This window comes from Thunnus thynnus, chromosome 11, assembly GCF_963924715.1.
Source record: "Thunnus thynnus chromosome 11, fThuThy2.1, whole genome shotgun sequence".
Lineage (NCBI taxonomy): Eukaryota > Metazoa > Chordata > Actinopteri > Scombriformes > Scombridae > Thunnus > Thunnus thynnus.
Window position 1 is genome coordinate 20686690 of NC_089527.1, and position 24271 is coordinate 20710960.

A 24271-nucleotide genomic window follows, 5' to 3' on the forward strand; every position below is an offset into this window, starting at 1 on the left:
GTAGCAGATCACAGAGTCTTCTGTGACTCAGAGGTTAAACTAATCATGCATGACTTTCTCACATGGCCTGACCAGTACCCTTAGAAATCTACTCCAGCTTGTCATCCAGCCATGGGTGAACCTGCTTTATATTCATTTACATCACTGAGGACTTCTGTTGGTTTGACTGGTGTTTACTGTAACAGCTACACTGATCGTCATTGAATTCAATTGTGTAGACATACATACATTAGATTGTGCATGTCAAAATGTTATGCAACTGCCCAGTAAGACACACATTTCTTTCAACTGCACCAACAACTTCTTTGAACGTCTCACACACAGCCCAAACATACCTACATACTGCAGCATTTGTACAACTTATCAACACCTTGCTCTGAACTCAAAGCAATATCACATACTTGTGTGTTCTTGACTTATGATAGGTTATCTGCAAGAAATTCCTGTAAAGCCACATTTCACCATCACATTTTTCATCTTTTTATTTGTCAAGTCTGTCTTTATAGCTAAGAATGTCCTTCAACCATGTCTGTGTTAATGTCTTACAAGAAAAAATAAATAAATAAATTCACATCCCAGCATAAAAATCAACCCATGACTGGAGGTAAGGGCTGATAAACACTGCCCCCTACTGACACAAAAATGTTCTTACAGTTACTTGCTGTATTTTTTTTCTGTGTGCAGGTTATGGATTAGATTTGCTGTGTTAAACTGTCAAACACAACACCAGTTTATTAGATTATTTTCCTCCTATTTCATTGCAAATGTATTATATTTCATTTCAATAATCATTTTTCTCTTGATGCATGGTTTCTTCTGTACATTTTCTGGCTCCATTTCTCAGCTTTCTTCAGGAATTTTAAGGCAAACCCTGCAACCTTCAATAAAGATTCTGGTACTATTACTAAGATATTTCTATAAACAATTTAAAGAAACTGAAATCTGAGCTTTTAGTGTATAACAAACCGATATTGAAGAGGAAATAAACTGCTTACAAATCACAATCACACTAGAAATGAATTTACTGGTCAGTGCAATAAACAATACCCAAAACATCAGCAAAAAGTACAGTGAGACAAATGAATAATTAAAAATACACCCTGAACTCTGAGAAATTGGAATTATTATCACAGCAGTTAATTAGCAGAAATAAGCCAGCCTCAAGATTAATGAGTGCAAGAAGCCTTGTTTTAAACACATAGAAGAAAACACATCTGACAGTGAACCCTCATTTGATCTTTTTAAAAGTGTGTATGGGGGTTACTTTTATAATGCAGCAGTATACAGCATCATAATATCACATAGTATATTTTTCAGTCCTTTATGAATCCACAAGAATCTGATGCTAATGCTGATATTCTCCTAAATCACCTTCAATGAAGGTTTTTGATTCTAATAAACAACAAAGATCTGTTTTTTAAGTTATTTTTGCACTTTAGCGTATTCATTATGAGTAAAGTCAAAAGTCATAGTTTCAGCTTTATAAGATTAGTGTTCATTTCTATTGTCAATGTAGTGTCTTCCTAATATGTTAGGTCAAAGGTCAGAGCAACGCATTTGTATGATTTGTGCACTTAAAATGATTTAAGAGTTTACCTTTTGTGAAAAACAAACAAACAATGAAAAATGATGCACAAGAAACAAGAGATAAATCAAGAAAAAGTCTTCTCTGGCAGTCCCTTCCTTCAAACTATAAAGTGTCATCTCTGTAGGGTCATACATACATAATGCATGCATAATGTCTCTCTGAGACTGACTGTTCACTGTGTATAATTTGGCTGACTCTTTTGTTTGTTTAATCTTTCTTTAGTTTTGTTTTCTTCAGTTATGAAGATAGCATACTGGTATGGCTGGCTTAACCCTCATCCTTGCCGCAACATATTTAACATACAAAAAGCACCGACGGGGGGCCCTGGGGACCCCAAGAATACACTACTGTGAGAAACAACCATTATAGCAAAATGTTAACTTTTTTTCTTGTCAAAACATTATTAGTTATGCTATTAATGTCATCTGAAAAAACAAACAGATTATTATTATTATTTTAGGAAAGTTACAGTTAATTTGCATATTGTGTAAAATGAAAATATAAACTAATCTTTGATACAAATTGCAGCTTTTATCCCAAGTACAATCATTCTACAAAGCCTTCAAAATGACTGACAGAATGTCCCCTATCCCTCTGACAGTGTGTGGTACTTTAAATTAGGACCCATAGCAAACATGAACTCAATAAATAGTTCTATCTATGAAAACTGCATAGACGGAATTGGCTTTTGACTGGGGTCTCCCAGGACCCTGATACATTAGTATTTTTTAAAAAGCATTAATTAAAACAGAAACAGAAAACAATGAATGAATTCATTAGGAACAAATTGACTGACAAAGTCATGAACAATTGCAATAATAGAATAAAACACCTGTGAGATATGACAAAAAGTATACCTCTGGGGTCTGCAAGTACCTAAGTTGGTAGGATTAAGGTTAAAGGAGACAGTGAGCCTTTTATATTGTTACTTTTTTTTTTTTTTGAACAAGTAGTGCACTTCACTTTTTACCTAATGTAAACTATTACTTTCCTGGCTCATGTTGCCTGGCTTCCTTCTTTTGGGCCACACTGGACCTCTTTTTTCTCTTCAACAGATTGACACTCATCTTTGTCTTCCTCTGCTGTGCTTCTGTCTGGCTGTCTCTCAGACTCATCTGAGTCATGTGTGGTCTTGCCCTCTTGTTCTGGCTCTGCCTGGGAAGTGTCTAGAGACTCTTGACAGGTATTGGTGTTACTGTTGTCTGGTGTTGTCTGGTGTTGTCAGTGTGGCACTCTGAGGCTGCTGGGAGGTAGCTACAGACTGATTCTGTGCCTTATCTATTGATTCCTGATCACCTACACCATCAGATTCTTCTGCTGAGTTAGACTCCATGTGATTTTTCTCTGCAGTTTCTCCGGTGACCTGATCTGAGTTGGAATCTTCCTTGAGGTTAACAGTGATGTCCTCAGGTGACATATGTGGAGAGCTTTGGGTCAAAGAGGGATGAGGCTGAGGAGAAGAAGGAGGGACACCACTGGCAGGAACAGACTTTTCTTCCTCATCCTCATCTGCCTCCTTTTCTGGCTCTAAAACAGACAATAAAAAGTATAAGAAATTGCAAATAAAACACTGCATCAGTCTACTAAGAATTTGCAAAGTGATTAAATTGTTCATAGGCAGCTTTGGTTTAAAATTAATCAGTCTTACTCCAGGGAGGTTTTAAAAATGAGCAAATCTAAGAAGCCATCTTTCAAGTGAACCATGGTCTGCATTAAAATGAACAATAAAGTGAATCAAATAAATCCTAATTGTGCAGTCATTTTTAAAGGGTAATAACTGGTTGACTTTAATTCTTTCTTCTAAGACCCAGGACATACTGGAAAGATTTTTCTTATCTGCCATGGTCTAGAATAATCAGTAAATAATTGTAACTCCTGCTGCTACACCCTTTGTAATGTGTATCTGATATTATCAAGTATGTGCAAACTAACTTAGATGTCTTGGTTTCATCCAGTGGCACTGTACTGATCCTCAGTTTCAAATCAGACTGCTATACTGTACAGTGAAAGGCATACATGCTCAAAATACTTCATCATATAAATACACACATATATTTTCGACAACTTAGTTGTTTGTTATCCAGTCTAGTTATCCAAACAAGCTGCAAAGCCATTTGAATGAGATACATTTACAAAGTAATAAAAATTATTATAAACATAATTTGTATCAGCATGTCAGAGATTAAGGGCTCTGAGAGTAATCAGTAAAGTTTTAAAGTCAATCCTAAATTTCAAAAAAGTAGCCAGTGACTGCCCACAGATTAGGTTAACTGCCTGGCAGCAGCATTTTGTAGACGGAGGCAGGAGATGGTCTTAGAATAGAATAGTTGCAGTGATCTAGCCAAGTCGATATGAACACATGAATTACCATTTCAAAGTCAGCAAAAGACAGAAATGACAGGAATGCAGAGGACGGTTACACACACCAAGATTACAGGCACCATGCTAGACAGAATTTTGGGGGTCATATGAGATGATTTGGGATTTGAATAATTTATCTCTCGGATGTTCTCTCATATCCATTACTTAACATTTGATAAACAGAGTAGAATGTGAGACCAGTCACACTCATTGCTGGGTTTTAAAAGTGAAGACCTGAGAATCATCAGCATAGTGTTAATTAATGGTTGAATTTTGTGTTTGTGAATGATTCAGTAATATAATTTGAAAACAATAGAGAACCTGGGATTGATCCCTGTTGAACACCACAGGGCAGGAGATGGGAAAGAGAAGATTTTGTCTAACAACAGAGAAACTTCTGTTGTTCATCAAAACAAATCAAGTCTGAAATTCCAACATATTTATCTAGTTGAGTGATTAAAATAGCAGGATATACTTTGACTAAAAGCCACAATCAGATCATAAAAGATTTGCATTTAAAAAGTAGATTGCTAGTGACCTTCAGACCTTCAGCCTTCTTTTAAAAGAAATAAATTACTTAAAAATATTGTTTTCAAAATTTTGATAAAAGCAGAAAATCAGAAAAAAAGGTCTATAATTGCTAAAAAACTATGGAATCACTGGGCTTCTTCAACACAGTCTAATTATAGCATATTGTAAAGATCAAGGAAATAAACCAAAGACAAGGAGCCGATAACAACTGCAGGTATGCTTTAAATGACTGACTGACACACATTTGTTCCTTTGAAAAAGGAAGCAGAAGGACCTACAAGTCCATTTCATACGATCAAAATCAATCAGCATAATATATATCTGTCAGTTAATAAACTCTAACATTACAGCACTATGTATAATATGGATATTACACAAGGATATGTACTTTTACAGTGATAGAGCAATATATATCACAATATTGGCAATTTCCTGACTTTTTTGGCTAATCCAGCAAAATAAATACCTGACAAATCAAGGTGCTTCATCATACTGATACAACAGTATTGTTCATTGAGTTGCAGCATTATCTGCAATGACCAAATACACCTTGTGATATTACAGCAATGACTATCTTGCTATAAACAGTAAAGTAAAGTGACAAGTCTCTATCCTACCATAGTATACACTGTCATATCACCCAACCCTAAATTCTGCATATCTAATTTATCATTTCATGTTCAGAAACTAGAATGTCTTTTCATTGCGGGTTAGTTTCTGCTGTGTTTTCGTGAATGCTTTTTTTCCCTGTTACTATTCTGAATCTAACTCAGACGATGTAGTTTCCAAACCTATTTGTTCAGGAGCAGTGGATGATTGCATATCATACTGCATGTCCTCACTGTCTGGTTTATTTGCCTCCTCAGAGTTCGAGGAATCACATGGAGAAAATAATCAAAAGAGTAACTGGTATGAAAATAAGTATTAGTTGCAGCGTTAGCTAACAAAAATTACCTTTCCTTGTGTCTGCTGGTGGTCTTTTGGGGGTAGTCTGTCCACCATTGTTTGCCTCAAAACGTTCTTTAACTTTCATGACGTAACCTGGAAAGAGCGAACAGTTAAAACCAGAAAAAAAGATAGGAATTAAACATAAAATGATTACTGGTTCAGTCCGCAATAGTTTCAATCAATTATGATTTGTTTCACATGCCATTCCCTGAAATTATCTAAATCTCACTGCGTTCTGTATTCTACAATGTAAAGATAAGGACTGGACTGTTCATTGTGTATAAGCTGGCTGACTCTTTTGTTTTTTAATCTTTCTTTAGTTTTGTTTTCTTTAGTTATGAAGATAGCATACTGGTATGACTGACTTAACCCTCATCCTAGCAACATATTTAATATACAAAAACCACCGACAGGGTGCCCTGTGGACCCCAAGAATAAACTACTGTAAGAAACAACCATCATAGGGAAATGTTAACTTATTTCTTCTCAAAACATTATTAGTTATGCGATTAATGTCATCTGAAAAAAACAGATTAACAGATTGTTAGTTGGCATATAGTGTAAAATGAAAATTTATTCTTTTATTTGATACAAATTGTAGCTTTTATCTCAAGTACAATCTTTCCAAAAAGCCTTCAAAATGACTGACAGAATGTCCCCTATCCCTCTGACAGTGTGTGATACTTTAAATTAGGATCCATGGCAAACATGAACTCAATAAATAGTTCTATCTATGAAAACTGCATAGACGGAATTGGCTTTTGACTGGGGTCTCCCAGGACCCCGATACATTAGTATTTTTTAAAAAGCATTAATTAAAACAGACACAGAAAACAATGAATGAATTCATTAGGAACAAATTGATTGACAAAGTCATGAACAATTGCAACAACAGAATAAAACACCTGTGAGATATGACAAAAAGTATACCTCTGGGGTCTGCAAGTACCCAAGTTGGTAGGATTAAGGTTAAAGGAGACAGTGAGCCTTTTATATTGTTACTTTTTTTTTAACAAGCAGGGCAAGCTTCACTTTTCATCTACTGTAAACCATTATTTTCTTGGCTCATTTGCTTGTTTTACGTTGGTTCCCATCTTGCTTTGTTATAAAAATCTTTCCATCTGAATTTTGAAGTGGAATATCTAATAAAACAACTTTCTTTGGATTTTCTTTGGATGTTATACTGTCTTATAACTCTTTATCATTACATCTTTGCATGGAATTTTCTCTTTTGTCTCCTGTGTGTTATGTCACTTTTACAACTTCACTTTCACTATCGGCTTTTAGGGAAGCTATTCAACAACTTCACCTTTTCTTTGTTATTCAGGCTCATGTTGCCTGGCTTCCTTCTTTTGGGCCACACTGGACCTCTTTTTTCTCTTCAACAGATTGACACTCACTTTTTTTTCTCTCTGCTGTGCTGCTGTCTGGCTGTCTCTCAGACTCATCTGAGTCATGTGTGGTCTTGTTCTCTTGTTCTGGCTCTGCCTGGGCAGTGTCCAGAGACTCTTGACAGGTATTGTTGTTACTGTTGTCTGGTGTTGTCAGTGTGGCACTCTGAGGCTGCTGGGAGGTAGCTACAGACTGATTCTGTGCCTTATCTATTGATTCCTGATCACCTACACCATCAGATTCTTTTTCATCTTCAGAAACTGGTTTGTCAGTTTCTTGCTGGTTATCTTCTCTTTTGTCAGTTTCTCCCTGTGCCAAGTGTGAATCTTGCTCATGTGCAGTTGTTTCTGAGCCTTTCTGGTCAGAAATGGTGGACGACTGTTTCTCCTCACTAGAGTCATCTGCTGAGTTAGACTCCATGTGATTTTTCTCTGCAGTTTCTCCAGTGACCTGATCTGAGTTGGAATCTTCCTTGAGGTTAACAGTGATGTCCTCAGGTGACATATGTGGAGAGCTTTGGATCAAAGAGGGACGAGGCTGAGGAGAAGGAGGAGGGACACCACTGGCAGGAACAGACTTTTCTTCCTCATCCTCATCTGCCTCCTTTTCTGGCTCTAAAACAGACAATAAAAAGTATAAGAAATTGCAAATAAAACACTGCAACAGTCTGTTAACAATCTGCAAAGTGATTAAATTGTTCATAGGCAGCTTTGGTTTAAAATTAATCAGTCTTACTCCAGGGAGGTTTTAAAAACAAGCAAAGCTAAGAAGCCATCTTTCAAGTGAACCATGGTCTGCATTAAAATGAACAATAAAGTGAATCAAATAAATCCTAATTGTGCAGTCATTTTTAAAGGGTAATAACTGGTTGACTTTAATTCTTTCTTCTAAGACCCAGGACATACTGGAAAGATTTTTCTTATCTGCCATGGTCTAGAATAATCAGTAAATAATTGTAACTCCTGCTGCTACACCCTTTGTAATGTGTATCTGATATTATCAAGTATGCACAAACTAACTTAGATGTCTTGGTTTCATCCAGTGGCACTGTACTGATCCTCAGTTTCAAATCAGACTGCTATACTGTACAGTGAAAGGCATACATGCTCAAAATACTTCATCATATAAATACACACATATATTTTTGACAACTTAGTTGTTTGTTATCCAGTCTAGTTATCCAAACAAGTAGCAAAGCCATTTGAATGAGATACATTTACAAAGTAATAAAAATTATTATAAACATAATTTGTATCAGCATGTCAGAGATTAAGGGCTCTGAGAGTAATCAGTAAAGTTTTAAAGTCAATCCTAAATTTCAAAAAGTAGCCAGTGACTGCCCACAGATTAGGTTAACTGCCTGGCAGCAGCATTTTGTAGACGGAGGCAGGAGATGGTCTTAGAATAGAATAGTTGCAGTGATCTAGCCAAGTCGATATGAACACATGAATTATCATTTCAAAGTCAGCAAAAGACAGAAATGACAGGAATGCAAAGGACGGTTACACACACCAAGATTACAGGCACCACGCAAGACAGAATTTTGGGGGTCATATGAGATGATTTGGGATTTGAATAATTTATCTCTCGGATGTTCTCTCATATCCATTACTTAACATTTGATAAACAGAGTAGAATGTGAGACCAGCCGCACTCATTGCTGGGTTTTAAAAGTGAAGACCTGAGAATCATCAGCATAGTGTTAATTAATAGTTGTGAATTTTGTGTTTGTGAATGATTTAGTAATATAATTTTTTGGGATGTCTGGAATGTCTCTTTATTGTGGGTTAGTTTCTGCTGTGTTTCCCTGAATGTTTTTTTTTCTCTGTGATTATTCTGATTCTAACTCAGACATGTAGTTTCCAAACCTGTCTGTTTGGGAGAAGTGGGTGATTGCACATCACACTGCATGTCCTCACTGTAGTCTGGTTTATTTGCCTCCTCAGAGTTCGACGAATCACATCGTGGGGGCTCATTCTCTGTGGGTTCTCTGACTACATCTGCATCAGCTTCTTTGTCCTTGCTAGCATGATGGACAGGCTCAGTATTCACATCCAGATGTGAGGGAGGCTCAGGACCAGGAGAGAAAAGAGGTTTGTCTGCATTCTTCCCTAAACATGAAACACAAAGAAGAAAATAAATTACAGAAAAAGAATGCTATTAGAGATGAAATCATACAGAAGCAGAAGTTGAGAGTCAAACAGTCCAGGTAAGTAGTGTTGAACTTACTTAAATCAATAGTTGATCAACATAAAATGGATGATTATCACTTTTAATTATGGACTTATATTTTAGTCATTTATAAAGCAAAAATGACAAATATTCACTGGTTTCATAACCAGTGAGTACTTGCTGCTTTTGTCTGGCTTATCTAATTGTTAATTGATTTTTTTACATGTTAGAGATACAATGATTAATTGATTAATCTATAAAAGGAGAAAATAATCAAAAGATTAAGTGATATGAAAATAAGTATTAGTTGCAGCATTAGCTAACAATAACCTTTCTGTGTGTCTGCTGGAAATTTTGAGGGGAAAATCTGTCCACCATTGTCTGCCTCAAAACGCTTTCTAATTTCCATGACAGACCCTGGAAAGAGTGAACAGTTAAAACCAGTAAAATTAATTGGCTGCACCCTTTATACCATGTAACAGTTATAATAACAACATTTGTGTTGGTGTAACCTTTTTGTGTCAACCGATCAGATACTTCTTGTGCTGTAAAAGAAAAAAAAGAAGATAGGAATTAAACATAAAATGATTACTGATTCATTCCGTAATAGTTTCAGTCAGTTATGATTTGTGTCACATGTCATTCCCTGAAATTATCTAAATTTCATCACTCTATTCTCTACTCATAAGCACAATTCTTGATATTTATGTTAGTCCTAAAAGGCAATGTGAGGCATCCACAAGCCAAATATTTACATACAGTGAAGGTTTTATTATTATCATTTAAAATTATTTGATACAAATTTTGTTTTTTGCACTCCTGATCAGGGCTTAACAGCAGATAAATGACATTCAGAGAGAAAATGACAATGCAAAATGTTCTTTATCCATTATTAGAAATATATTCCTTATTTGCTTGCCCATGTTTTTGCCACTGTGATAGCACATATTTACATGTTTCTTAGCAAAAGTGAAAGTTGTTATAAACCTGCCTATAGCCTAAAACAGGAACATAAAACAACCCAAATCAGAAAGTATAACATTCAGCATCCTTTACCTTTTTCAGTGTCTGGATCTGAGTATTTGGCTTCTTTGTGTTCACTAGCAGAGTCATTAGGCTCCGTTTGGACCAATGAGCGAAGTAGCTGTTTAGAGGGAAGTGTGGGTGCTCTGTCAAGGAATGGCTGATTTTCCTCAATCTCAGATGCCTTGTTATCTGACCCTGACAAAGAAATTGACAAATTTTTCACATGAAAGCCATGGACTGCATCATTTTGAATGACATAATGCATCAATACCCATTATGAATCCTCAATATAATAAATTACAAATAATTCATTATAAATCAAATGTTTTGGGGTTTTGGTCAGTTAGTCTGACAAAACAAGCAAATCTGAAGACAACTTGTGATGGGCATTTTGTTATTTTCTGGCATTTTGTAAACCTGTGAATTAATCTCAATAAAATGGTCAGGTGAATTGATGATAAAAAAAAAATCGTTACTTGCAGCCCTACATCTGAGACTGACCAATGAAAACAGAGTATCGTACCTTCCATTCTCCGTTCTCCTGGTGACTGTTCTAAATCACCTCTTTTTCCTTTTTCACAGCATGCTGGAAGAGCAAGAGGACAGGGAAAGACGAAAAGAAACAGTATGTTTTAGTTTTATACAAAATGTCTGCACATAAATGCTTTTGTCTACACACTGCTGGTAGTCCTGTAGGAACATGGGATCTCTAAATGGCAAAGAACCTTGTCCAGGATAGAAATGGCTCCATGCATTATTGTTATATTCAGTAAACCTCTGAGAACACACAGACACTGTACCTTTAGCAAGTTTTCTACGGAATATGAAGCCCAGGAACAGGAGTAGAGCAATAATTGAAAACAAGATGACGAGGCCGATAATCAGTCCTGTAGATGAACTTTTGTCTGCACAGAAATACAAAAGTCAAACTTACAGCAACCTCTTAGTACACAACATTACATCACTATAACAACATTCACGTACTGTTGTACCGTAACCCTGGACATTTCAGTCTAGATTTATGATAATATACAATACATACATACAATACATTTATTCCATTATTATTGATAAGGTACACATCATCTGTGTGTTTAATTTTCTATTTTCATTAATGTTATCACTGTAAAAAAAAGAAATCTTTGAAAGATCAAAATCTCAGCTTCGCATTCAATGTTACTGTCAATGCAGAAGTGCAGGTATGGGTTTCTTATTAGTTGATTAATTGATTAGTTGATCAACAGAAAATTAAACAGCGACTAATCGAATTATTGTTTTAGTCATTTTTAAGAAAAAATGCCCAAAATTTGCTGATTGCAGCTTCTCAAATGTGAGGATATGAAGCTTTTCTGTGTCATACATGATTGTAAACTGAATATCTTTGGATTTTAAACTGTTGTTAAGACAAAACAAGTGATTTGAAGATGTCACCTTGGACTCTTAGAAATCATAACAGGTGTTTTACACTATTTTCTTTTTTAAATTTTATAGACAAAGCGATTAATCAAGAAAATACTCATCAGATGAATTAATAATGGAAACATTAGTTGGAGCCATAATCCAATGTAAATTACTGTAGTTTTCTGAAGGTATATTTGCTTGAAATGACAAAATCTACAGTGAAATCTTACCAGGGTAGCAATCCTTTGCAATGAATGTAGCTCTTTCTTTACTCAGAGGGTTGCTCACACTACAACTGTATTCTTCATCATCATATCCATCCCCCAGAGATATTGTTATGTTTGGGCCAGGCTGCACTGGCTGGCCAGGCCGTGAGCTCCACTCTAACTTCATTAACGACTGAGGGTGACTGGGCTCTGCAGAGCACATTAGTGTTGCCTGGATTCCAAGTTTGTCTGAGCCGCTGCCGTCGATCATCTCACAGGATATGGTGGGCTTGGCAACTTTGTCTATATACGAAAACATAAATGGAAATAAATTGTTTATACAACATCATACATTACATTCCTGCATTAACACTTAAAGCATGGTAAAGGGTATAAAAGGCAAAAAGTGCTTAGCAAGAATTAGCATTGCAAGACAAGATAAAATGTTAATAAAACTACTAAAAATTTGATTTAGTATTCCATAGAAGATGTATGAAAAGAATAAAATAAAACAGAATTCAGTAAGAGAAATAAAATAACAATGGCAGGGATATCATCATCATTATTATCATTATTAATTCCTATCCATAAATCTTCATTATTACAAAATGACACTTGTTGTCTTCTGATCCACTGCCTCTACATTTAAGGCATAATTAGGTTTAGCAAAGTATAACTACTTGGTTTAAAGGTCAGGGGAACATACAGGCCATGACAAATTAATTTTTAACAGTGTGGTTAGGGTTAGACCATCACACTTGGTCAATGTGAGGGAAAGAACGGTTAAAAGAAACAAACACTGACTACTAGTGCAAGACACAGGACACGTCAAAGTCAGTTGCTTTGTTCATCCATCCATATCAACTCATTTTCTACTGCAATATAAGAAAGTCACACTAATTCCTGCTTTGGCACTGATCATACAACTGACCAATATTTTCTGGAGGGCTACTAAAACCAGCATGCCAACTATAAAATCCATTTTATAGGTGACTTAATAAGTGATAATACTGGTTTGATAACTTAATATCCTCACTACACACATGGAAATGCATTATCAAAAACAGTAAACTTTTAACTGTGTTGAAATTATCAATTTGAAACACACACCCTTTCAAAGCTTAGAAAAGCTATTGAGGTTTACATTCAACTCTTGAAAGTAAAAACAAATCCTAAACAAGTGATCTAAACTGAGTTGACAGTAAAACACATGTATTTGCCACCTCTTAGGTCCACATTATTTAGTGTAAGCAGCATAACAGCCTTGACTCTGAGTGAAAAGGTTTCTATCAGCCTTGCACATCTGGCCAGTGCAGTTTCCCCCCATTCTTTGTTGCTTGAGCTCAAAATTTATTACAAACTCTGAACTGGATTGCTAGAGAATAAATCTTCTGACAAGTCACGATTACCTTGCCAGCTGCAACAGGTTTTCCTCAAGATTTCTCAGTATTTTGCTGCATTTATTTTCACTCTACCTACCGCCACCATGCTTCTGATGTGTGGTGTTTGACAACATATAACATGGTTTCTGTCTCATCAGAACATAGAGCCATTAACCACTTTGTTTCATAGTCTCCCACATCTTCTGAGAAACACTAACCCACAGACTATGTGAAGGTTTTTTTTTAACAGCTTTCTCATTGTCACTCTACCATAATGTTGCAACTGGAAAAATGCCCGAGCAACAGTTTGTTTTATGCACAATGTCTTACATTGCAGAACTGAAACTCTTACAATAAAAAGTCTGTTTTCTGTTTAGTGTCAATGCAAAGTTGTAAAACATAAAACATGAAAGGATTCAATACTTCATATTGGCAGTGGCAGTGACAGTTGTGAGTCTACTACTGAACCGGATATTGTTTTGTGTTGTGTTGGTTTTTTTATTAACTTAAACAACAATTCCTTGAAAGCTATGAAGTTTTACTGAGTTACTATGGCAACACATCAACTTAAAGGGAATGCAGGTATCAACGTTCATAACACTGACTGACTTACTGTATATCTACTTTAATATGTAAAGGGTTGAAAAAGTTCAAAAGTAAAAAACTTACCCATGACCTCTAATTTGTGATTTGAACGATGAATCATTCTATCCTTGGTTATTTCCACCTCATAGTCTCCACTGTCTTCATATGTGAGATGTGTGATAGTGAGCTCTGCAGTACTCCAGTCAAGAGTCACCCTGTTTTCATAAGTGCCGAACACCATCTGCTGCATGCCATCATACTCTACCGCTTTGTGGCCTTTATGTTTCCACAGAATATCATCAGGATGTTCAGGGATGGATGGCATTAGTTTGACCTCCCGCCCCTTGAGTGCATATTGTGGAGACTGTCCTGTAACTAACACAGAAAATGGAGAATTGTAGGAATATTCAGGATTCAAGATTAAAGGACATGGTAACAACTTGCTTTCAACTATGTTTTGTGTGCAGCAGCGGATGGAGTTGCACGGTTGTCATGGAGATTGTTCAGCTGCCATCAAAATTCACATCTGACACCAGAGAAAGGACCACCTGCTATCACATGACAGAAGTTCCATGGTCACATGATGACAACTCCATCCTCTGATGAAGACCATGTAACAGGGTTAGAAGCTCCAGAAAAAGCAAGTAAATAATAGACCTTCAATGTTTTATTTACATTGTCAAATCCTTTGATATAATTCAGTCCTATTTTTTTTCAAGAATACATCTCTGTGGAGCTGCAACAGGTAGTCGATTAATCGATTAGCTGTTTGACAGAAAAATAACCTGCAACTATTTTGTAATAGTAATCAATTACTGATTCAAACATTTAACATTCCCTAGTTCCAGCCAATAATTTGTTGCTTTTCTTATGTGATAGTAAATTGAATCTCTTTGGGTTTGTTGGACTAACAAACTTAAAGATAGTGTGACATTATTGCAGAGTTGTTGAATTATTTGATTGTACAGGTGTAATTACAGGTGTAATAAATCAGTGAAATCTGCATACAAATAAATGTCGTTTTGGGATATATCTCTCACCTTGTCCCTCTGGTAAGCTAGGCTATAAATGGAACAGCATTAACTGAAAATATGATAAGATTAATACTCACAACTTGAATCGTACAACTGAGGTAAATCATTAACATGTCATATCCTGTCAGGCCTGAGTCAGTCTCCTAGGTTTTAACCTGCTGTACTGTAGTTTTTATGTCCGCACTGCAAAGCTTAAAAAAACAAGCACAACTAAGAAACTCACCTAGGGCGAAAACACAGAAAAAATAGGCCAATACATGTCGATGAGCCATAGCAGAAAAATCACTTGTACGTAGCCGCCGTACTTCCCTTCTGGTCTTCGCAGGTGTTACAGGAACAAACAGGTTAACAACTTCCAGATAAAATAAGTCGAAAAGCTCATGGGTTCTTTTTCCTGGAACAGGTTCGGGCAGGTCTGAAACAAAGAGTACCCGCAGGTTAACCAAAGGGTGTGTTTGGTGGATAAACGTCGGAAAACTTCCCAAAGCGAAAGTTACTCGTACAGACGCGCAGGTACGCAACACCTGAGTTTCTGGTTTTTTATGGTCAGCAGCGGATGGAGTTTGCATGGTGATTCTTCACAATAAGACCTTTAGTTTACATTGAAACTTTGTAAGAGAACAAATCAAATAAGTCAATAATCTTGGATATCATGGAATATATAGGAATTACAACAAATATTTGCTAACTCGAGTGTTTTTATCTCCATACTTTTCCACATTGACCTCAAATCCTTCTCTTGTCAGTCTGCGTTAAAAGGCTACATTTGTTACTATAAAGATGTGGCATAGTTTTGTTTATTCATTTCCTTTTTAAGAAATTTCATATTTAGTCTCACACTTTTAATTACTTTTTTTTACTGGAGTGGTCATAGCATATGATTTAGTTTGAAAATACCGGACATTGACCTTGGTATTTATACAGAATATTCCTCTTCTCATTCTGCGGGCTACAGGAATGTGAGATATGTGTTCATGGAAATGTTTCAGGACTTCAAGACACCACCGAAAATAAACAATCATGGTTGTGTCTCCTACACTGAAACTTGTGTTTTCTGTGGTCTGTTTGGTTGACTGAAAGCAATTTGAATAAAACGAAACTCTTGAGTTATGTTCACCACTTGATGGCAGTGTTCACAGGAAGACAGACAAGATCAAGCTCAGCAGTAAAGAGCAGTAACAGACAAAAAGACTGTTGTGTGTGTGTGGTCTGTCATAGGCTACTTTTGGGGACAAATTTCAGACTTTGGACCAGTTAATTGGGGACAGCTTGTCCAACTGGGGACAAAAGCAGAGTCCCCAATTGGGAAAAAGCGTATTTTTGAGTCAGTGGTTAAGGTTAGGGTAAGGGTTAGGATTATGCAAGTAGTGGTTATGGTTAGTGTTAGGGTAAGTCTCCAGGAAATTAATGTACGTCTATATAATGTCCCAAAAAGTGACCAGGGTCTGATATGTGTGTGTGTATGTGTGTGTGTGTGTTTACCGGGAATTCCTCATTTAGGGTTAGGTATGTGATGGTTATGGTTAAGGTTGAAAGTCTCCAGGAAATGAATGTAAGTCAGTGTTATGTCCTCTGAAGTGATGAAAACACAGCTGTGTGTGTGTGTGTGTGTGTGTGTGTGTGTGTGTGTGTGTGTGTGTGTGTGTGTGTGTGTGTGTGTGTGTGTGTGTGTGTGTGTGTGTGAGTGTTTGTGTTGTGAATCAAAAGCCCCAGGTGTCAGGGCTTTTGGTTTGGTTCCTCATATTCCATTCTGACAGCAACATTTCTTTGTTTAGCATGTTTGATTTAATGTCAATGTCTACCATAGTAAACTGTAAAAACCAAGAAACAGCATGTTAACTGATGTGTAATTCGACACTCAGTTATTGCTCTACATTAATTTTTATCAGTATCAAATCAAGTTTAAACGATATTGCTCCAATAATATAGTATCACACAATGTTCTCCAGAACAAAGTCAGGAAAAAAGGCAGCACTCCATAGTAAAAAAAAAAACAGTAAAAAGAATCACTTCATGTATCAGTCCTTTACATTAATTTATTCATAATCAATAGGCTGACAAATATGTTGACATATTTCGGCATAAAGCCTTCCTCAGAGTATAGTATCATACTGTTAAAGTATAAATAGGTGAGGGATTGGGATACTGGATCGGGTCTTACATTGTGGTTTTGTTGATGGGTTAGAAGAAAGGACTATCTCTAGTGTTGAATGACTGCATGATTTAGCTGATGTTTCAGTCTTTATTTGTTAACCATTTTTGTAAGTACTCCATTTAATTTCCTTTCAAACATATTTATGAAATAATTACAACATTATTGCTTCACTATGATATTGTTTCATGTCTTTATATTAGTCTTAACTCAATGATTGACTAATATTTTAAAGTGTCCACTCACATGAATTGAGCATTGTAATGCAGGTAAAAGCATTTATTTTAAACACTTTTTTTCTTTCCATGTGTTATTGTTGCCTTCTCAGCAACAATAATGTCCTGTTTGCTGGAGCCTGTGTCATTGGCACTCTGGAGTAGGTACTATCCTGTGTATATGTGTGTAGGACTTCATCAGTGTCACACTGCCATGGTGCGACACTCCCATAGGTAAAACACACTCCTCTGTCAACACTCCTCGGTCAACATCCCAGCACATCACTGTGGAGATGACTTGGTTCTTGTTATCCCGGCCCCCAGTGATGAAGAGTTTGTTGCTACAGGCAGCAATGGCACAGCTTGCCCTCTCCCCAAGACGGGTCACAAGTGACCAGGAGTCTGACAGAGGGGAGTAGCAGTACATGGCGTGCATGGCGCCGCCTGGGAGCAGACAAAGAATTGGAAATAATAAGTTTCCCAAAAAATAAACATATCTATTCTTCACTAAATATGTCATTACTCTTGTTTATTTTAAAGCCTGTCTCTCAATTTGGGATGAAACTCTTCTCATGTATTCTCAAAGGTAAACACAGAAACATTGTCCAAATTTAAAGCCACTAACTTACCAACTATATAGATGCAGTTCTTGAAGGTGACTGCATTAGTGCATTTGGTTTCGATGGGAATGGGCGCCCGTAGTTCCCAGCACTCTGTTCCAGGCTCCCAGCACTGAACTTTATCAGTTGCCAGCTTTCCATTCGGCCCACCACCAATCACATAGATCCATCTGTCAAAGTTTGCAGCAGCAAAGGAGCTCACACCTACCGCAAGAGGTGCCACCTGCAATAAGCACAGCCAAAATGACAGTAAGGCATGATGTGAAGTACAGTCAAAGAAACATAGAGGTAAATATGTGAAGTATAGTGTTTAAAAGCAGTATGCTCTATGGAGCATTGGATGTACATTACATAACACCTCATGTACACAATAATAGCACAAAATTAATGAGTATGGTATGGGCCCAATCCAATGTCTGAGGAGGACATAACTTCCAGTTTTGAGAAAGACTGAACTTTTGGCTGAGGGGTATATGACCTTTAGAAGACCAAATGATATCTTTAAAGGGACATATCATGCACACTTCCAGGTCTATAGTTTTAATCTGGGGCTCTACTGGAATATCTTTACATGATTTACAGTTCCAAAAACTCCTTATTTATCTTATACTAACTCTCTGCACAGCCTCTCAGTTCAGCCTCTGCATCAAATAGGCTCCTGTCTCTTTAAGGCGACCCTCCAGATGAGCCCACTCTGATTGGTTAGCTGGAAGCTGTGTCATGGCTGACTTCTGGCCACTCAGGGGGCAACGTCAACAAACCATGAAACAAACTATAGTAGTATAGTATAGTAGTAGTATAGTAGGATTTCAGTACTTTTTCTCGTTCTTTACTTGAAATGTCAACTTCTTAAATACATCTATACAAATTTGAGACAGAATCCAATCCGAAATATGAGAGTGGACAATACAAACAACACATGGAATAACCTTAGCAACAACCTTAGCAAGCAAGGCTACGGAATGGACACCCGTTTTTGGGCATGCATCATTGCAAACAAAGCCGTCAGGGCAGGTTGAAGCCTTAGCATTTGACTTGCAGGGAGCATGTCTAAATACATTAACCTCAAGTTTTGGAACTTTGACCATGTTTAACATAGATATCCGACATCATAACAGTTTATAAATAATAGACAACCATAAAAAGCACATCATTTCCCCTTTAAACATGCATTAATTGATTTTTAGGTCAGTTGGGGGCAGCAGAACCAAGCTGAAAACACAAACTCTCCTTATAAACTTGATGTGGCAACCATGTTAGCAAACAGTTTCCCATTCACACATCTAGCAGACACAGACAGACCAACATTAGCCTTCATATGGAGTCATGTGTCTGGCCAATTGATGAATGAAAATTCTTATATTCACTCTCCTTTTAGCTCTATTTTAGGCTCTACCAACTCCTGAGGGAATGTCTAGCTGCTAAATGCTCCACTATGTGCATCAGCTAGTCACCAATTTTGTCTGTCTGCCATCTGATGCTAAAGGCAGGTAGCTTACAGTCTCTCCACAGAGCTGAGGGGAACTGCAGAGTCAATGTAAAAATGATATAGCTTAATTATATCTTCTTTAACAATTATTTGGTGCAAAGTTACACATAAGTGCCACTATTATATAAAATATTTGTATGTTTACCTGTGTCCAGCGATTGTGAAAGGGATCATAGGCCTCTACGCTAGTGAGTCTCTGAACTCCATCAAATCCACCCAGTGCGTACACCTTCCCCCCATGGACTGCCATCTTGTGTCTCCAGCGGCCAGTTGTCAAGGACTCTATCTGAATCCACTTGTCCAGGGCACCATTATATTTCCAAACATCATGCTGTGTCTCTTTACCTCCTAAAATAACAGGAGCATTAGAGAGAGCAGTCACCTACAGACTAAAAACTAGGTTAATGTGTCACAGAATCTGCCTGACAAAATTATCATTCTGATTAAAAATGTAAAATCTCACAACCCAGTTTTAATTTGCACAGTGTACATGTTGCTGAACCGTTACAGAAACCACCATAACTGAGGTGTCAGTTCCTGAGTTGGGAAATGTAAAAACCACAACTCCTGCAGATGATGTCACATCCTCCTGTTGTTTTGTTCAGTGGGTTTACTGAGTAGAACAACATTACATTTGAATAAAAGAAGCCACATTTATTTCAATATCTCATCTAGAAAGTGCTTTATAGAGGAATTCTGTAAATCTTCAATGTAAAAACCAATTTGGCAGTCTGATCATTCAGTAGTTGAGCAACTGTTTCACTTTCATCTGCGCTATAAGGGGTCCCCCACATATTACAGTAACTAAGCCGTTTTCTGAAAGTGTGAAACAGCATCTCTTACCAGATATATACACTTCATTGCGGAAGGTAATGCAAGAAAACTCCACCCATTTTCTGTTTAGAGACTCATCCTCCAACTCTGTCATTGGCAGCCTAGCGACCTCCAGCCTGCTGCGTCTGAGAGGGTCCAAACAAGTGACAGTGGAAATGAAGCGTTCATCTTTAGTGCAGCCTCCAATAATCAGGAACACCTCAGATAAAAAGTGCCGCACACGGGGTTTGGTTCGTTCAGAGACCACCTATAAAACATGATACACACATACAAAGCACATGAAACTATAAAACAATAAAATACAGTAGATAATTTGATCACAAAATGAGGTAGCCACAAAAAAGGTGGTTTTATCTTTTTCTACTCGTGGACAAAGTGACACACATTTAGATCTTAAATACAGCCTCAGTTTTTCAGATATATTCAAGGTATAATGTTTCCCAAAATAGCTGACCAGTATTTTGTAAAAGAACTCTACTTATATCCGACATATTTTGGTCCTCCCTGTATACTGACCTCCCTGCCAGAGAGGTGATAGATGCGGGCCTCTTGCAGCAAAGGAAAAACCTCACTGCAGCGACGAATCAGTTCATCCGACTCCACTTTTTCTACAAAGTATGCTGGCTCCAATAACGGCAGTCGTATATGTGAAAGCAACCTGGCCAGCAAAGGATAACGTTCGTCCTGCCGGGCTCTGACCCAGCGCATGAGTGCCTCGAAAACACACTCCTCACACTTCACATCAAGATCGTCCCTCTGCAGAACAGTCTCCAGCGAGTCTGCTGGCAACTCCAGGAAGTCCTCCTGATGGACTACCTGGGAGAACTGAGAAATGATGTAGGCCTGAGCACTGGTCTTCAGAGCCAGCAGGGCATGACTTTCAGCCAGATTCAGAATCCCAATGCAACTCTCCAGGTGCAGTGATTTGCTCAGAAAGCCAGCACATGCATCCACCACACGCAGGAACTACAAGAAACAAGCAAGCATATGCGTTACAATTTCTTTTTAGCTGAAAATGGAGTAAGGACTCTGATGTAGATGTACAGTTTCTCACTATTGGGATTGTGACCTTGTTGATGAACAGATAAACCTTCAAAATTTCTTAGACTGATGAGTTCTACTATAAAGTTCTTTAATAAATAAATTTTTAAAAAATCATTTTAGTATGCCGCATTGAAAAACTGACAAGACAACATGAAAATTCTCTTGTAGGTCCAAAATGGGGTCAGAACAGATACATTAACAGTCCATGCTTAATCTCAAACTGCACCCTAAATCTTAATCTGATTGTAATTCTAGCATCAAAGAAGCGAGGACCAACCAGAATGCTTAAACTTAAATTGCTTCTCACAAAAATAGAAGTACACAGACACCTGTCTCATGTGTTATGTAGCACAGCTGTGTAGTTAATTTAAGCCTGTATGGAAAACTGATCCTGACTGTAAACAAGCGGGCAACTTTCACTTCCCTCTTATAGCGACTGGTCTTTTTTTAAAGTATGTTGTTTGTCTCAGTGAACAGGAGAAAAACTGTTTAATGTAAGGTTGGAAACAATTTGGTGATTTTCAATATAGTCCTACACTATAGTGGTGCCATGATATTGATAAAAATTATCAATGTAATATAATATGCCTTTTTGAATATAAATAAATACATTTTCTACATTTCTGATGCTTTTTGTCTCTAATTCTGTCCTACAGTGATTTCTGTCATTCTTTCTGTGTGCTAACTGATAATTCTGTCACTGAATCAATGATTTCAATCATAGACTATAGACTATATTAGGTCGAGCACAGTGTCGAGCTTCAGATTTGACTAGAATAGTGAGGGGAAGACAGATTATGTTGAGGAGAACCTTCTTTTCACGAATGGATTATATAGGCAAGGTTGCTTCATTTGATTAGTATGTGATCAAACTGGGGGGTTGGTTGGAGCACAGTATAATAAGGACTCTTAATGGACCCCACTGAAGATATATGAAATGAAGCTTATTGAAAGTCAGATATATTTGTATACAGCTTTGTGATCACATGTAATATATGCATGTTTAAATCTGAACATAGGTTTAGGTATGTACATGTGGGTGTATGTGCACAAATGTTAATCCATATGTATATAAACTGTATGTGTGCTGGTATGTTGTTTCGTTTTTGTCCATATATTTATAGTTTGGGGTTTTTTTTGTATGACAGAGAGAATTTCTGTGCTGGTTTATACAGCAAATATAAATCACAAAATGCAATGAATATCAGCCAAACTGTACACACAATAAAATGTTGCTGTTGGGTTAAAGTCTCTAAACCACAAATTTTGGTAGTATGATCCTTCTAGTAGTTATACTTAAATCGAAATGAGAAAACGTTACAAGTCTCATGCTGATAATGCACTTTCACACCCAACTAAACTAAAGTTGTAACAAGTTAAGACCGTTTTATTTACTGGTTGGTTTATGTTTTGAGGGTATTACAGCTTTTTGTCTTTACTTGCAACCCATTTTTAAGATTAAAAGTTTGTGATTGCTACTAATAATGTGCTCCAGCCTGACAAGGAACTTAATGTGTCACAGATGATTATCGTGCAAAGTGAACTAATCAAGTATCTTTTTAAAAGTTTGTGTCATTTAAAAGCTATACTGTTTTTACCTGGAATTGACTGGCAGCCTCTAGTATTCTCTGGACATTTGAGAATGTGAAGAGGGCTTGACTGGTGTAGGTATATTCCAAAAGAGAGCGCATCGTCCCACTGTCCAACCCTTTAATTTCAACACGCTCCTCGTGACTCTCCTTCAGACCGCTGCAAAACATTGCCCTACACACAGAAAGACATTCATTCAGTAAAACTAGCAGTTTCATCATAATGGAGTCCGACAATGCTTGATTGTTTTTACCTGAAATATTGACTGGCGGCAGCAAGTATGGCTCTGTGGCAAGGGAAGTCATGTCCTTGAACACACAGTATCACATCAGTCAATTCTCTGTTCACTCGTAGGGTCTCCATCCCTTTCTGCAGCTCCACAGGAAGACCTCCATCTTCCCAACGTAACTCACTCGAGCTCGTCACATTCCCTTTCTCCTCGTCCGGGCTGGGGTCATCTCCAAGAAGAGGCAAGGGACAGTCTGTAGTCTTCTCGAGTGAGTCACTCATCTTCACACCAGAAGCTCTTCAGAGACTCACTCTACTACAAAGAACAGCGTGCAGCTACTTTAGGTGCACCTGCACTGGTAAATAGGAACAAAATAAACCCTGTGGTTTATGCTTGCAACTGTTATGTCGCTCTGAAATGTGGATTTGTTTTTTCCTGTCCTCTTCATACTTCCTATTCCTGTTCTGTGAAGAACACGTATGTAGCAATGCTTGTGTCTAGACACTTCCTCTTCTTGTGCTGAGTAAATTTCCCCTAAGTAACCCAATTTTCCTCTTTTCTCAAGTTGCCAGGTTTCATACAACAGACCAAACAATAACGACACTCAGCATCTACTCTTGCTTGGGACAGAAAAGTCATTTAAGTGTCTGATGTCAAATAAATTTTTAAATATTGTATACTAATATGTTCTTGTGTTTCCACAAAATGCTTTCAACACAAACTATTTTTCTGTTTTATTATCTTACATAACTCCATAATTCTAAATGGGATAGATTTATCATAATAACAAGACCAGACGGTTGCCCGTTTGTTTCCCCAAGAGTAGCACATGCTCCTCCCTCATTACCACCTATCAGATGCCGCTGAGCGAGGCCCTTAAACTCTTAATGCAGTTGTTCTCAACCTCTTTGTCTTATGACACTTTAAAGTGAAGTAGTGTCTACTTGTGACCCCTTGGCACAAGTACCATATGTCTTAGTTGTGTTGTGTAGTTCCAAAGTAATTCCCCTTTCAGGCAGTTTTTCAGAGGCTTGAAGAAAGAAATTATACTGCCCAAGCAAAGATTAGAGAAAAGTTGGAAAAATATCATTTGTGTAGCAGATTTTTTAAATTGCTATCTATGATACATCTGCTCCTTGTCCACAATATATCACTATTTTTATTATTACCACTGAAGTGTGAGTAGTAGTAACATATCTAACACTATACTGTATATTACATTGCTTTATGTTACTTAAAACTATATTACTACAATATTTTCAAATTTGTATATATATATATATTTATGTACATATAATATGATGCCATGCTATTTTGTGGTATTATTTTCATTTTTACTAATATATTTCATATTTTTGTGTTAATTCTGATTGTTGTGTGTATATTATATATAATGTACATATTTTATATATATCACTATATACTTTAATATCTTATCATGTGCCGTATATAGCATTTATTATTCAGTATAC

At 37.0% G+C, this 24271-nt stretch overlaps 2 protein-coding genes across 2 annotated transcripts; both read right to left on the reverse strand.

The window, feature by feature from the left end:
* Positions 1 to 1004: 1004 nt before the first annotated feature.
* On the reverse strand, positions 1005 to 15179 carry LOC137192778 (dentin matrix acidic phosphoprotein 1-like). Its single transcript, XM_067603709.1, has 12 exons — positions 14850 to 15179; positions 13677 to 13967; positions 11650 to 11928; positions 10819 to 10923; positions 10542 to 10604; positions 10049 to 10213; positions 9505 to 9537; positions 9323 to 9409; positions 8689 to 8931; positions 6829 to 7434; positions 5435 to 5521; positions 1005 to 3115 (listed from the first exon to the last, which is right to left on the reverse strand). The coding sequence occupies exons 1-12, from the start codon at positions 14896 to 14898 to the stop codon at positions 2781 to 2783; spliced, it is 2343 nt and encodes a 780-aa protein (XP_067459810.1). The 5' UTR covers positions 14899 to 15179; the 3' UTR covers positions 1005 to 2780.
* A 1469-nt stretch (positions 15180 to 16648) lies between these two features.
* klhl6 (kelch-like family member 6) lies at positions 16649 to 23280 on the reverse strand. Its single transcript, XM_067603710.1, has 7 exons — positions 22824 to 23280; positions 22579 to 22744; positions 20453 to 20902; positions 19946 to 20183; positions 19248 to 19450; positions 17623 to 17836; positions 16649 to 17437 (listed from the first exon to the last, which is right to left on the reverse strand). Exons 1-7 carry the CDS (start codon positions 23078 to 23080, stop codon positions 17139 to 17141), a joined length of 1827 nt encoding a protein of 608 aa, XP_067459811.1. The 5' UTR covers positions 23081 to 23280; the 3' UTR covers positions 16649 to 17138.
* Between the last annotated feature and the right edge of the window lie 991 nt (positions 23281 to 24271).

Coding starts and splice junctions, on each gene's coding strand:
- klhl6 (XM_067603710.1), bottom strand. CDS start 23,080: ATGAGTGACTCACTCGAGAAGACTACAGACTGTCCCTTGCCTCTTCTT. Junction 20,903..22,578: donor AGGCTGCCAGTCAATTCCAG/GTAAAAACAGTA, acceptor TGTTTCTTGTAG/TTCCTGCGTGTGGTGGATGC. Junction 17,837..19,247: donor TTCACAATCGCTGGACACAG/GTAAACATACAA, acceptor TGCTTATTGCAG/GTGGCACCTCTTGCGGTAGG.
- LOC137192778 (XM_067603709.1), bottom strand. CDS start 14,898: ATGGCTCATCGACATGTATTGGCCTATTTTTTCTGTGTTTTCGCCCTA. Junction 13,968..14,849: donor TTTCTGTGTTTTCGCCCTAG/GTGAGTTTCTTA, acceptor TTTCTGTGTTAG/TTACAGGACAGTCTCCACAA. Junction 10,924..11,649: donor TGCAAAGGATTGCTACCCTG/GTAAGATTTCAC, acceptor ATTTCTGTGCAG/ACAAAAGTTCATCTACAGGA.